The sequence below is a fragment of the Elgaria multicarinata genome, chromosome 1 (genome assembly GCF_023053635.1).
Source record: "Elgaria multicarinata webbii isolate HBS135686 ecotype San Diego chromosome 1, rElgMul1.1.pri, whole genome shotgun sequence".
Taxonomy (NCBI): domain Eukaryota; kingdom Metazoa; phylum Chordata; class Lepidosauria; order Squamata; family Anguidae; genus Elgaria; species Elgaria multicarinata.
In genome coordinates, this window is record NC_086171.1 from 26,259,364 (window position 1) to 26,272,923 (window position 13,560).

General features: G+C 46.2%; 1 protein-coding gene across 1 annotated transcript; it reads left to right on the forward strand.

Moving 5' to 3' along the window:
* Positions 1 to 2,371: 2,371 nt before the first annotated feature.
* On the forward strand, positions 2,372 to 13,301 carry BAMBI (BMP and activin membrane bound inhibitor). The gene is made up of 3 exons (XM_063125174.1): positions 2,372 to 2,798; positions 8,964 to 9,251; positions 12,533 to 13,301. The coding sequence occupies exons 1-3, from the start codon at positions 2,723 to 2,725 to the stop codon at positions 12,949 to 12,951; spliced, it is 783 nt and encodes a 260-aa protein (XP_062981244.1). The 5' UTR covers positions 2,372 to 2,722; the 3' UTR covers positions 12,952 to 13,301.
* Positions 13,302 to 13,560: the final 259 nt, after the last annotated feature.

Genomic DNA, 13,560 nt, shown 5'->3' on the forward strand with positions numbered 1-13,560 from the left:
TTAGCTCAAAGCCTTCTTTGCCACAGATTGAGAGCATCAATTGCAGCTTCTGTTGCTTCTGGGAGTACATGAGTAGCTGAAGTGCCTTATCCCTCTGCTACAACGTGACCAGATGGTCCTCTAAGTGGGATGAGGCATATTGGTTCATGAGTAGTGGGTGAAGCCTCTCATGTGGATGCTGGACTTGGCCCAGCACTGGTGCAGGAATCGGCACTCGCTTTGTGAGCACTGATCATTCCCATCATAGTTGTAACACACCCCTACTGCACTAACTCTTAAGGAATAATCTTGGCTCCCAATTCACTATCGAGTGCAAATACGTGAAGAACCTCCTCCTCCCATACTATCCTGCTTATGTGCGAAGATTTTCAGAAGAGCCACTTCTCTGAATACCATCAGTGAAAGACATACACTAGGCCTTTACAAAGGAGAGGGCCTTCTCGGTGATGGCACCCCAACATTGGAATGCCCTCCCAAAAGAAGTACGGCACCACCCTTGTTTTATTTTTGGTGCCAAATTAAAATGTTTCCTTTTGCCCATGTTGATATTTTAGAATTTTAAAATTGCTTTTAAACGGAATTGATGGTTGCGTTTTCGTTTGGCTCGCTGGCTGAAGAGTTGTTGTTTTAATTTGTCTTTTAATGTTGAATTGTATGGTTTTTATCTTGGATGTGTTTGTTTTTAATGTGTTCACCACCCTGAGATCCCTTGTGGATGAAGGGCAGGTTATAAATGTTACAATTAAATAAATAATATTCTGGGTGAGATAGAGAGAGAGGCCAGACTGACTGTCCTCTTATTTAGCATCCACCTATTAGCATAGAAGTAACTTACCTGTGCCATAAGCTTCCTAGGGACGTTGGGGACTGCGTGGTTGATTTTGAAGAAAAACACAGTTCCTTAGCAAGGATGCTTTTGATATGAGACATCTTATATCAGGGAGTTACACTAGACAGTGTGGTGTCTCTCTGTCAACTCTGTGATTATAACAGCCAGAGCCTAACAAAGAAGTTTATCTGGATGTAATAAAAAGCAAAGACAGGGACTTACATTTGGTAAACACTTTTAGGACTGCAGTCCATGGCTGCAATTTATCAGTCTTCTCTTACCTGGCGAAAGCCCTATTTAATACTGTGGGATTTGCCTTGGAGTAAAGATGCGTAGGATCGAGCTACATGATTCAATGGTTTTGAACCCCCATGATTTTGTAATTGGGGTAGAAAAAAGCATTAAGCCTTATGCTCCCTAAATACATAGTATGTTTTGGCATTGGGACCATCGTACTGAAACATAAAATCTGTGGTCCATTCATGCGGTACCCAAACGCTGGAGAATTGGATTTTTGTGTACAATTTCCAGTAAATCCAGAGTTGTAACAAACTGTGGAAAGAAAGATAGATAGAAAGAAAAGGTGTGAGTAATCCTGTCTGCTTTGTTGGTGAGAGAGTTCCCTGATAAATGAATTAGCATCTGAGTAAGGAGATCGCTTTGGGGCTGATATTGATCAGGCAGAGCCAGTGTGTTTGCCTGGGATTGTTTTGGGAGGGGGGGATAATTGAGTGTCAGTCTCTGTCTGTGTCGTCTCGCTGGCGCCTGGTGCTTTTGCATTTGCTAATTTTCACTAAATGTCTTCCCCTGGCTACTCCCGGTGCATCTATATCCCAACGAGAAGCCAGGCTCCTGCTGGTCAAATCGTCCGTCTGACGAGGCTTTATTGATCATGGGTGGGGGCGATACACAGAGGGGTGGGGAAGAGGGTCGAATGCTTCTGTCTCACCTCCGGGAAAGAGATTTGCTGCGGTTCTCAAGCTGTCTCGCCAATTTGCAGACAGACACACTCCCTTCTTATCCCTACCTCCCAAGTCCGTATCGCTCACGTGTGTGACCTTCCCTACGCTCTATGAGAAATGACGGGCTTCTGGGCTGTTGGGATTTGGGGACAATCCCTTTCTGGTCTCAACTACACGTGCTTTTTGCTAGCGTCGAAAGGAAGCAAGTCGGTGGGCCTTGGAATCCTTTGCCTCTAACAAAAGTAGGGAAGATAGATGGCCTTAAAATATTTTTTTTAAAAAAAATCAATCCAGAACGTGGCCTCTCCGGGATCCTCAGCAGCTCCTTGAGCTTAATTGCACCTCCCGTGTTTGCACGACTAATTACCACGCTCCAGCCCCGGAGAAAGTAAGCGCAGCTCGCTCCCCCTCCGCGTGTGACCCATCCGAGACGCCCTTGCTCGTTGCCAACTCCCGCTGCTTTGAGTGGCACGTCGGCGCCGCCTATGAAAACAGTCCTGAGGGGGCGGAGCGGGGGGCGGGCCGAGGCGGGCCAGGCTTCGGGGCGGTCGCGTTATTTACAGAGCCAGAGCTGGGCCGAAGGAGCGGCGTGTCGGTCAGTGGCTTGTCATGCGCGCTGGCTGCAAAGCTCCGAGGAGCGAGACCGGGGTGTAGCGTTGCTGCTCCTGCCGCCGTCCAGCTGCCAGGCTTCCCGCACGCCAGATGTGGCTGAAGCAGGATCCCGCTCCGGAGTGAGCCTTTCCCCGTGCAAGCGCCCGTGGGAGACGGGTGGGAGACCGCCGCCACGCAGGGCAGCCACCCGCTCCTGGGAAGGGTCAATGCGCCGCCCGGTCGGAGCACTTCGTTGCAGCGTCGCCAGGTGAAGCGAGAGCTGGAGGGAGCTCGGGGAACTCCGGCGGCGGCGGGCGGAGAGGCCAGGCGGGCGGGTTAAATGGATCGCCACTCCAGCTTCATCTTCATCTGGCTGCAATTGGAGCTGTGCGCCATGGCCATCCTGCTGACCAAAGGTGAGCCCGGGCTTTGGGCGCACGAGGACTGTGGGCGTCAAAAAAACGCAGCACCCAGGTTCCAGAGTTGCTTCTGGCTGAGCTTCTTTCTGCTCCTGATCTGAGTCGGTGTGGTGGAAGGGCCAGCGAAAGGGGAAGGCAGAGGGAAGCGGGGGAGAAGGGCTGGAAGGGGAAGGAGCGCGCACGGCGGGCGGAGAACGAAGGAAAGCCGTGGGCCGTGTAGAGGGGGTCTTCGCATCACGTCCCTATTTTGACACGCGTGTCAAAATAGGGACGTGATGCGAAGACCCCCTCTACACGGCCCATGGCTTGGTGGGGCGCGCAGGGCAATCCGCTCCTATGCATCCTTCGTGAGCCTGCAGTATGGCCCACTGTGATGGGGTGGGATTGCTTGTCTAGAATTTGCAGTCGCAGTAGTACACGCTAACTAGGGCATTGGTCTGTCGTTGAACTCGGGAGTCCACATACACACGACCGGCTCGTTCGTTTTCCTGGGCTCTCACGCGCCCACTCTCCTCAAACCTTACGCTGTCCCTGAACTGAGCCCAGTTCATAAAAATCTGCAGGCGGTTCTCTTATCTTGTCTCCATCATCTGAGAGACTGGCAAAGCCCATGGGATCGGGGCAACCCTTTTGAGACCAGTGGGAGGAGGCAAGCGGGGCTCTCCGCCTTGTTTTGCAAGGCAACCTGGCGGACTAGCGAGGGCGCGCGTGTGCGTGTGTTGACAACTGTGCAAAGGTTTGAAGCAGCCTTCCCCCAACCTGGCGCGCTCCGATGTGTTCGACTACGACTCCCATCTTCCCCAGGCAGCATGTCCATTGGAGTTGTAGTCCCAACACATCCGGAGGGCTACACGATTGAGGCGAGAGAGATAGTTCGATGGGAAGATTGTCGAAGGGACGAAGGAAGAACTGTTTTTAAGAGCCGCTGTTAGCCTTTGTTTTTGCAAAAGGAGAGGCGTCTGAAAGATACAGGCATAGCCGGGGGGTTGCAGAAGGGGCCACTGCGGTAGGATGCAGGGCTTGGGGGCCAAGACGGCTCGGTTGGACTGGCGGCGTCCAGGGGTAGGCGCGGTTTCGGTCGCGCTCCAAGCAGGCACGTTGAGGCTCGGCTTGTTCGAGGAAGTTTCGTTCCAGCCTTTCGAAGGCCTCTCCGGCTGGGGACAGAGAATTGCACCCGAACTTTGTCAGATATGGAGTAGGCCCATTGAAATGAATGGGGCAGAAGTGCCGTTGACTTCAGTGGGGCTCCCCAAGTCTAGATCCATCCCAGAGACCAACCGCCCGAGCCTGAACGCGTTTACTCGGAAGCCAGCCGAGCCGCTGTGGGCGGTAATTGCAGGCGGGAGGGAGCAGGAGTTCAGCACAAGCCCTGCGGCTCCATGAACACCCCCTTCCTTTCCCATCCGCAGCAAGTCCCGTGGAACTCCGTTGGGGATGACTTGCAAGGAAGCACGGTTAGAGCTATGCGCAGCGCTCGAGCCGGCAATGGAGCGGCGGGGCCTGCCGAGGTCTTTCTGAGATAAAATGGAAGCTTGTATGTTGGGACAGCGGGGAGCAGCGTCGCGGGGCCTAGAGGAGCTTTTCTCTTCCCTCGCAAGGTAAGGCGGCTGCTGTGTGTGACGGCGGCTGCCATTTGTGGGCGCCTCACGGCGAGGCCTGAGGCCGCGACCCCCCAAGTCTTTGCCCCTACCATCAGCGTGGAGGAAAATCTGCCACCTCCTATTTTGCTGCCTTCCGTAGTCCCCGAAAGGGGACCGGCCGGTGGCGGCGGCCTCCTGCCTAGAGCTCCCACCCCAGCGGGGCAAGACCAGTAGCCGCCCGCCTCGTCTCCCCCGCCCCGGGGGCAACTCCCCTCCCTCCTTCCCCTTGACCGGGCTGGGGTTGGCTTCTTCCTGTGCGCCTCCTCGCCCTCGCCCTCCCGTGGCTGGCGAGCTCCATGCGCTGGGCCCGGCGCTGCCTTTGAAGCCCGCTGCCAAGGCTTTGTGAGCGTGTCATGTTTCCTCTTGGGCTGAGCCTCGCAGGCCAGAACAAGCTCGCCTCTTCTTGGAAGTGGCGCTGCTTGGGTTTCCTTCCCCCTTTCTTCCCCCCCTCCTCTCTCGCTCCCCGCCCCCTGCGTCGCTTGCTGCTCTATCCTCGCTCTGCTTCATTGATGTAAGTCAGACCTTAGGGGCAAGCGGTTGTCAAAATGTTTTTGTTAGGCTGTCTTTAATGCACTTCTGAACGTTTCCAGCCGTGGTCCTCTTGAGCGAACACACACAAACACACCGCCTTCTTCCCGTTTCCACCCCCCTTCTCCAGAAATCAGATTTAGCAAGGTATTGCTGTATTCCGAAGGAAGAATGGGAAAGGGTCTGGACTCAGCAACACCCCCCCCCCCCAATATCTCTCCTTGATGGGCTGAGAGAGCATGAGGACAAACCCATCCGTCCTTTAGTTTTGCACTACTGCTCTCTTTCAGGTTGCCATCCTGTGCACTCTTGCTTGGTGTGAACCCCCAGGGGCTTAACATCTGAGTTAAACGTGCCCAGAATCGGGCTGCACACCTCATGACAGCCTTGTGAGGTGGGTAACTTCCCTCCCCCCACAACTAGCAAAGATATGTGAACTGCTAACCACCCTGTTAAAAATGTCAACTCTTCCGGTGTGTTAGTTGTTGCCGTCACACACAGAACTCCCCCCCCCCGCCCCCAGTATAAAAGTTAACTTAAAAAGGGGGTGGGAGGGAATGGGAGAGTTGATGTCTCCCCCGTAATTGCCACTTTTCGTGAAGAGGAGGTTAAAGGATAAGCTAGCACAGTGCTGATGTGCTACAGTATTTATTTATTTTGGAAAGAAGGGTGTAATTAACCCCAAATAACAACCCTTGAAGCAAGCAGAGGGAAGTCTTCTGGCCCCATCAAAGAGGGGCAGAGAAGGGAGTGACTGAGAGTAATGTGCAGTTGCAGATACTGAAACTATGTGCCTGATAATGATATAATTAGGGGATCACAGACTTCTGGCTGCTGTCGACTTCAAAAGCTTTAAGAGAAGCCTGCAGTCTCTCCTGTAGCCACCTTGACTAAAAGCAGACATTTTTCTTTAATAGCTACATACAGTAACAAGAAAGAGGAAGGGGAACAGAAAGGGCATTGTTCACTGTTTGAAAATACCAAATACCCTCTCTGGCCTTTTGCATAGCTCAGGAAGAAACTTTATGAATTGACAGAAATAAAGTTTTCTTTTTAAAATAATAATAATAATAATAATAATAATAATAATAATAATAATACAAAAACTTCATTCTGTAATACGGTAAAAAAAAAGTGGCTTTAATTAAAATGGAGTTGTAATAACCTGGAGTTGTAAGAGTCCTTCATGTTTTTGTTTATAAGACAGTCTTGGGTCAGGCAAAGATAGAATTTTAAGTTTGTAGAAATCATTAAAACAGAAACATGGTTTTATGGTTTGTTTCCTCTGCCTGTTACTCACCAAGGCAGAGGAGGGAAAATGGCTGGTTTGTGAAGTGCGGGGTTCCACAAAATAATTCTCTACCCCCGCCCTCAGTGTTTTTGCATTTATCCATAATTTATTGTGAATGTAAGCTGTCAGAATCAACTTGCTAAACAACATTTGCTTAAATCACCCCTTTCAAAAAGGGAGTTAGGAAGTTGCATGATGAGGGTGGAGAAACCAAACTTTCAAGGGAGAACAAACTTCTATGAATCTTAACAGAATTGGATTTCTAGGTCCAACATCTTGCAGGAGAAGCTCTGGGTGTCCAGACTGGGAGATGAAATAGGTAACCTTAAACATCAGCCCATAAAATGCACCCCATTTAATTTATTTATTTTTTAAATCGCTGGAAAGCCCCACAGGGATTTTTGTTGTTTTGCTAAGGCCATTTCATCTATTTGGTGAACGATTTCAGGCACAAAATAAGGGATGTGCTTTCTGTCAGACTAGTTCTCTAAATGCTTGGTAAGCTTTTGAATGTCATGAATTGTTTAACAATCAAAGGCTTCAGACCTACCTTCGCAGAGCCATGCACACTGGAGGATGGGCATGTATATTACAAGCGTTGTGTCATTTGGTTTTGATTAAGTAGTTTATTAGAGAGAAGCAAGAACTTCAACGCATAAACTGCAACAGCTTTATAGTCAAAAGTGAACATAGAAAGCCCTGGAAAGGTAGCCCTCTTCATCCCCATCTCACTTGTATGTGTGTGTGTGTTTGTAGTATCCTAACTCTCAAGTTGCCATGGGAGGGTGTGATCTGAGGACCTATCAGGTCTCTTGTGGTTGATTTTCTTCCTTTTTAAAAGGCTTCTACTTCTGCGGCTGGTAGCACACTTCCTCACGGGACAGTAGTTTCTGGAAGTTGAAAGTAATCCAGCTTCCTTCCAACTTCCTTCCTTTCATACTCTGAACTGATAGAGAACATATTTAAGCTGAAATGTAAGGCTTCTCTATATAATAAACTGAAGACTTTTTTGAAGAGTGTCAAATGAGGATGCTTTTATGAAGGGAACTTTTTTTTAGCACTACTTCTAGAAATTTTGAGGTTTCCTGTGCGTTTTTTTTGTTTCATACAAACAGTAGAGGATTTTCATTCTAAATATTTATCCTTTTCGACCACATGATGGAATGGATGGAGGGGAGATGGGGGGGGGTGATGGAGGAAGGAGTGTTCACTGTTGCACCCCTCCCCCATTTATGAGCTCCCATTTAAGTTGAAAGAGGTTGGTTTTGGCAAGTAGATAGATACCTTGGTTGTAAACTACAAAGTTCCTGTTTTATAATAAAGACTAAGGAAGCTCTTTTGCACGAGAAACTCCTTCTTGGAAAGAAGATGCTGTGGAAAAGCAGTTATCTGGGACAAATGGATTGTATGACTGTTGTTCGTGAGTTTCCCCGGGGCTTCTATTAGAGACAGAATGCTGGATTAGATGGATCCCACAAAGCAATCCTTGTGTTTATAGAGCTAGCATTTTTATGACTCCGTTCTTTTTTTTATATAACCATGACTTTAGTTCATCATTTCATAAGGAGTTGGCTAAATTTTGAATGTTGGCACCATCCCCAAGGGTAGTAAACAATTCAACTTCTTTAATTCTCTCTTGCATAAATATTTAATCAAAATATGGGTTTTTTGTTTGCTTGTTTTGCTGTATGCGGGTGTAAATCTGAAAGCAATGTAATTTTTTTTGTACTGTGGAGAAATTAGTATTTTATAAAGGTTTTATAAGCATCTGCCATATAAAACAGCTTGCAGAAATGGTTAATGGAGAGTCTTGAGACCAAAGATGAGTTAGTATGCAGTAATAGGCCAACTTAACAGATTTTGCCAAGACAGTTTTCTTTGACAGGAATAGGTAACCTGATCCCCCATATTGCTACCTCATTTGCTGCAGTGGGGGCTCATGCCATCACTGCTAAAATGGCATCCAATAAGTGGGTCAGAATCAACTAGCTGTGCTGCAATTGTCACTCAACCCCCTGAAACATTGCATGAAGCCTTGCGTGCCTACTCAAAGGGCACAGGGCTGTTCTGATGGCCTTCTTAGATTCTGTATTCGAGGCTCTGCCTCTCTCCCCAGCTCTGCCTCTCTGCTGTTTAAGACCTATGTACACATCACACCTTCCAAGTTGTGGTAATGGCAAACAGCAGATATGCAGCTGCTTCTCTGCTCATGGTCTCTGATGTATATTACACCTACCATGTGGATTTCCTGCATTCTGCAGGGAGACTTCTTTTACCTATTTTACACTTGCATCACATCCATTTGCCAAAGACCTTCTGGCCATTGCTGTGTTTTTCTGACGGCAGTGAGCACAGAAAACCTCCGCATGATGTGGAGGATTTGTGGCGCTTGCCACTACATGGAACCATAGTTGGCTGCTACTATTGGCCATTCCTCAGCCGTGAATGTAGTCCTCACAGCATGTGGCTTCTTGAACAAGAGGTGTTCAAATGCTCTCCTTGGTTATGTGAGCTAGGGCTTGAGAAAGAGAGGAATTGTGTCATTCTGCTTGTCATACCACTTCCCTTAATGCCAGTCAGTGGTGGCCCTGCATTGAGGATGCTCAGTTTAATCAGTATCCAAATCCTTAGTGATAACTTTTATAAAAGCAAGTGACTGTGAATGCCCAGGGCTAACATGGCTGCCCCTTTCTTTTGTTACAGGTGAAATAAGATGCTACTGTGATGCTGCGCACTGCGTTGCAACAGGCTATATGTGCAAATCTGAGCTCAACGCTTGCTTCTCTAGACTGCTTGACCCACAGAACAGCCATTCTCCACTGACTCATGGCTGCTTGGACTCTCTTGCAAGAACATTAGACATCTGCCAAGCTAACCTGGCACAAAACCACTCCGGTACTACCATACCCACATTGGAGTGTTGTCATGAAGATATGTGCAATTACAGAGGGCTATATGATGTCCTCTCTCCTTCCAGGGGGGAGCCTTCTGGTAAGTAAAGCACCTGTCTGATATATAGGCAAGACCTTGTCTGTCTGCTAATGATTTTGGTCTTGAATATAAGTAGACAGACTAGAGGGGGAAGCATGTGACTAGACATATCTCTGCCAAATAGCTCTTGCATGTGCATTAGCATGAGAGACAAAGCTTGTTCCTTCCTTCCTAACGAGTCTGGCATCTTGCCCGGGGAAACTTGTTTAGCGAAGGGCCCTAGCTTAAATCTAAATGTGGCCCAATTTAGATTGGGAAAAAATAAAACCATTAGAATATACAGCTGAAATTTATTGAAGCTTGTTAAATTTTAATGAGAGAAAAAAGCAACAACTTTAATTTTAAACTGTGCTCTTGGTTACTTTGTGTTCACCAAGGTGGAATAGTTAAATCAAAGAGAGGAAAGGACAAAGAATTTCCTTCCCCAACTTGGTATTCTCCAGATGTTTTGGACTACAACTCCAAGAATCCTTAACCATTGCTTATACTAGCTGAGGCTGCTGGGAATTGAAGTCTAAAACATCTGGAGTGCACCAGGTTGAGGCAGGTTGGTGTAGAAGATATTTAAAAGTATACAGATAATTTATCTGAGTCTGCAAACTTGATGGTGCAACTCTGCTGGTGCTCTGCAGTTCGAGGGTGCGTTCAGTTTCTCTCTAACACTGGATGTCTCCACTTTCTTATTTTAAAATCAAGCCTTTTTCTTGTAGGGTGAAACCTTGAAATACATGGGCTTGGTATATAAGATCAATTTTGTTGTATGGCAGGATGGGTCTATCTTGGCACTCTGTGATTCTGCAGGATGCATCTGACTACTTCCAGTATTTTAAGCCCAGAACTTCTTAAGTTTCTTGAGGAAAATAGTAAGCCAAAATATATAAACTTTAGATCAGGGATGGGGAACATGTGGCCCAGCCTGCGGACTGGATGCGGCCCATGGGAATTCTCCATCTCGCTTCTAAGTATCTGCTGTTTTCTCTGATCAATGATTAGATATAAGAGGACATTTAAAGGCATTTGGGCTATCCTTTGCAAGCTTGAAAGCTGTGGCATAGAATTGCACTGTTCTTTGCAAGCATCAAAGCTGTACATGCACAGGGAGCTTCGGCTATTGGGCGGTATAAAAATGCAATAAATAAATAAATAAAATAAAAATTATGTATCTTAATATTATGGCCACTGCAGTTTTACCTTGATCCTGAGCTAGTTCAGATAAACTGCCTTTTTATAACAACCACATGCCCACTTCCTAAGTCATGTGCTTGTCACGTAAAGAAATTATTTTTAAAATTTAATCTTAAAGGCCAGTCAGTTAAGTAAACAAAATGTTATAAGAAAATACTGCCTTTAATTTTGAAGAGGTGCAAAGCTACATCTATGTTAGTTTATAGAGAAGTACTTTAATAAGGTTATTGTAAACCTCTGCTGCAGCATCCAAACAAATAATGCTGGGGATCTTTGGCCTTTTGTTCACATGCAACAGTTGCTTTGCCATCCCAGAAGTAAATGCAGTCATTGCTAAAACAGTTTTTAAAAAGCCCTGTTATAGTCCTTACAACAACTTCTGTAGCATTTCTTGGCTGGCGAAGTACTTCACAATTTTCATTTATCTTTGCAATACTGTGCAGAACATTAGGCTGAGAGATAGCAACTTTCCCAGGGCTCACTATGTAAACTATATAGTTGAGGCCATTGCACACATTATACTTTGGAACAAACCCAGGTTTGCCTCTGCATACAATTAACCGCATCAGCCAGTTCATGCCTCTTTGATGATTGTACCTGTGTGATATGCATGTTTTGTTGTACTAACACTTCACATTTTAAAGATGTGTACCTAAACACAGTGGGGGCCAATGGCTCTGATGTCAGTTGGGTGGTGAATCTACTCCGAGTTTCACTTAGAAACCGTCAGAACTCTAAAGGAGCTATCCAAGGTGCTTCTGCTTGGTTTTGAGTGAAACCCCGAGTGGTTTCACTGACCCACTGACATCGGAGCTACTACTTTCCACTGCCTAAACATGTAGCATGGATTAGCTCTGAGCTGGAATTGGAATCTGGGTTCCCAGCGTCTTGAGTTCTATATACTTTGCTACACTGTCCTTTTATTTTCAGAGATATGAGCGTCTCTGGCTATGGAAGTGGCCTTCAATTTGCCACAGTAGTTCTAACTACAGAGGTCCATTGTTGTGTAAATGCTACAACAGGGGTTAACTGGTGACATAGCACCAGTGCATAGCTTATCTGAAATCTAAGACTTAGGGTGACCATATGGAAAGGAGGACAGGGCTCCTGTATCTTTCACAGTAGTATAGAAAAGGGAATTTCAGCAGGTGTCATTTGTATGCATGCAGCACCTGGTGAAATTCCCTCTTCATCATAACAGTTAAAGCTGCAGGAGCCCTGTCCTCTTTAGCTAGAGTGACCAGATACAAAAGAGGACAGGGCTCCTGCAGATGCTGCATGCATACAAATGACAGTGGCTGAAATTCCCTTTTCTGTACAACTGTTTAAGATACAGAAGCCAAGTCCTTCTTTCCATATGGCCACCCTAGTCTAAGAGCATAACTGGGTTTCTTTGTGTTCAACAAATTCTGCGCACTGCTCAGATTATGGGGGAAATGATAGTTGGTGACCTTTAAGGAAATAAAAAAATCTCTACCCTCTTACTCCCTCCAGTTTTAGCCAAATTATACCTCAACACCTCCCCCCTCCATCATATTAGTTAAGGTGGCAATAGCAGGGTATGCTGCTGCTCCCCCCACCAATAATTGAAGCGTAGAATTGGCTTCTGGGTACAGCACCAAGACTTATTTATTTATTTATTTATTTGTGATTGGATTTCTAAAATCGATTATTGGTTTTCTTCATGTTATTCAGGACTTAAAGCCCTCATAAGGTTACAAACAATATATAGAACATAACACTATAATAATACAAATATTAGATCACCATCCTTAAAATGTATCCCCAAAATGCCTCTAAAAGGAACAGTACTAAGAATCCTCAGGATAGCAATGGATAAAATGTTGATTGAAATTAAAAAATCTTCAATTAATTAATTTTTGGGTGGGGTGATAAGTGCTGCTGCTGCTGCATGAACCTTGAAGGGGGGGGATGAATTCCACAAATGCAAGGGGCCACCAAGGAGAAGGTCCTCCTCTTAGTACCCACCAATCTAACATCTCTTAATGATGGTCCTGAGAGCGAGGCCATCGCTAGTAAGTGAATCAAATGATTTACTACCTTATTAATTTATTCCTAACTTTTTCTGCTTGCAGGACAAGGGAGCAGATATCAGCATGATAACAGCAGAAACCTCATCACTAAGGTTCAGGAGCTGACCTCCTCAAAAGAACTATGGTTCAGGGCAGCGGTCATTGCTGTACCCATAGCCGGCGGGCTGATCTTGGTGCTCCTCATCATGCTGGCTCTGCGCATGCTCAGGAGTGAAAACAAAAGACTGCAAGACCAGCGGCAGCAGATGCTCTCCCGCTTGCACTACAGCTTTCACGGGCATCAATCTAGAAAAGGGCAGGTGGCCAAGCTAGACTTGGAATGCATGGTGCCAGTGACGGGTCACGAGAACTGCTGCATGACATGTGACAAGATGCGGCAGCCAGACCTCAGCCATGACAAAATACTTTCACTTGTCCACTGGGGAATGTATGGCGGGCATGGAAAGCTAGAGTTTGTGTGATCACTTCTTTTTGATTTTTTTTTAATATATATATATAAATATATATAAAAGTTTTGTTCTTAAAAATTACTAGGAAAAGGCCTTTGGGTTCTGCTGGACAGGAGCACTTTATATGGGGAAAAGCCTACAGTCATTAAGCCTTTTTAAGAAAACAAAGGACCTCTGCAGATTGAACCTTGGATACGTCTTCTGAAGGATTCCAAAAGTTACCTTATTTGCACAGAGTAAATACACTCAAATGTATTGTTTGCTTTAAAATTATGAAAGCAAAAATGAGAAGTTGTACACACTGTTACCAGGGTTGTCTGAGCTGTAGGGAGATGGGATATTATTAAACTGTATGCAAAGTTCTGATGTAAAGATTTTTCAAAAAATGTTTTGTCTGAAACCTATTTGTGGTTTTGTATATGAAGCACTATTAAAAGTGTTAGCTTAGAGCAGTGGTGGGTAAACTGTGGCCTTCCAGATGTTGTTGGGCTCCCAACCCCTATCATCCTTGACTATTGGCCAAATTGGCTGGGGCTGATGGGAGTTGGTGTCCAACCACAGGTTACCAAACCCTGGCTTAGAAAACTCAAGTTTTCAGCCGGCAAACACACATATATGAAG

Coding starts and splice junctions, on each gene's coding strand:
- BAMBI (XM_063125174.1), top strand. CDS start 2,723: ATGGATCGCCACTCCAGCTTCATCTTCATCTGGCTGCAATTGGAGCTG. Junction 2,799..8,963: donor GGCCATCCTGCTGACCAAAG/GTGAGCCCGGGC, acceptor CTTTTGTTACAG/GTGAAATAAGATGCTACTGT. Junction 9,252..12,532: donor TTCCAGGGGGGAGCCTTCTG/GTAAGTAAAGCA, acceptor TTCTGCTTGCAG/GACAAGGGAGCAGATATCAG.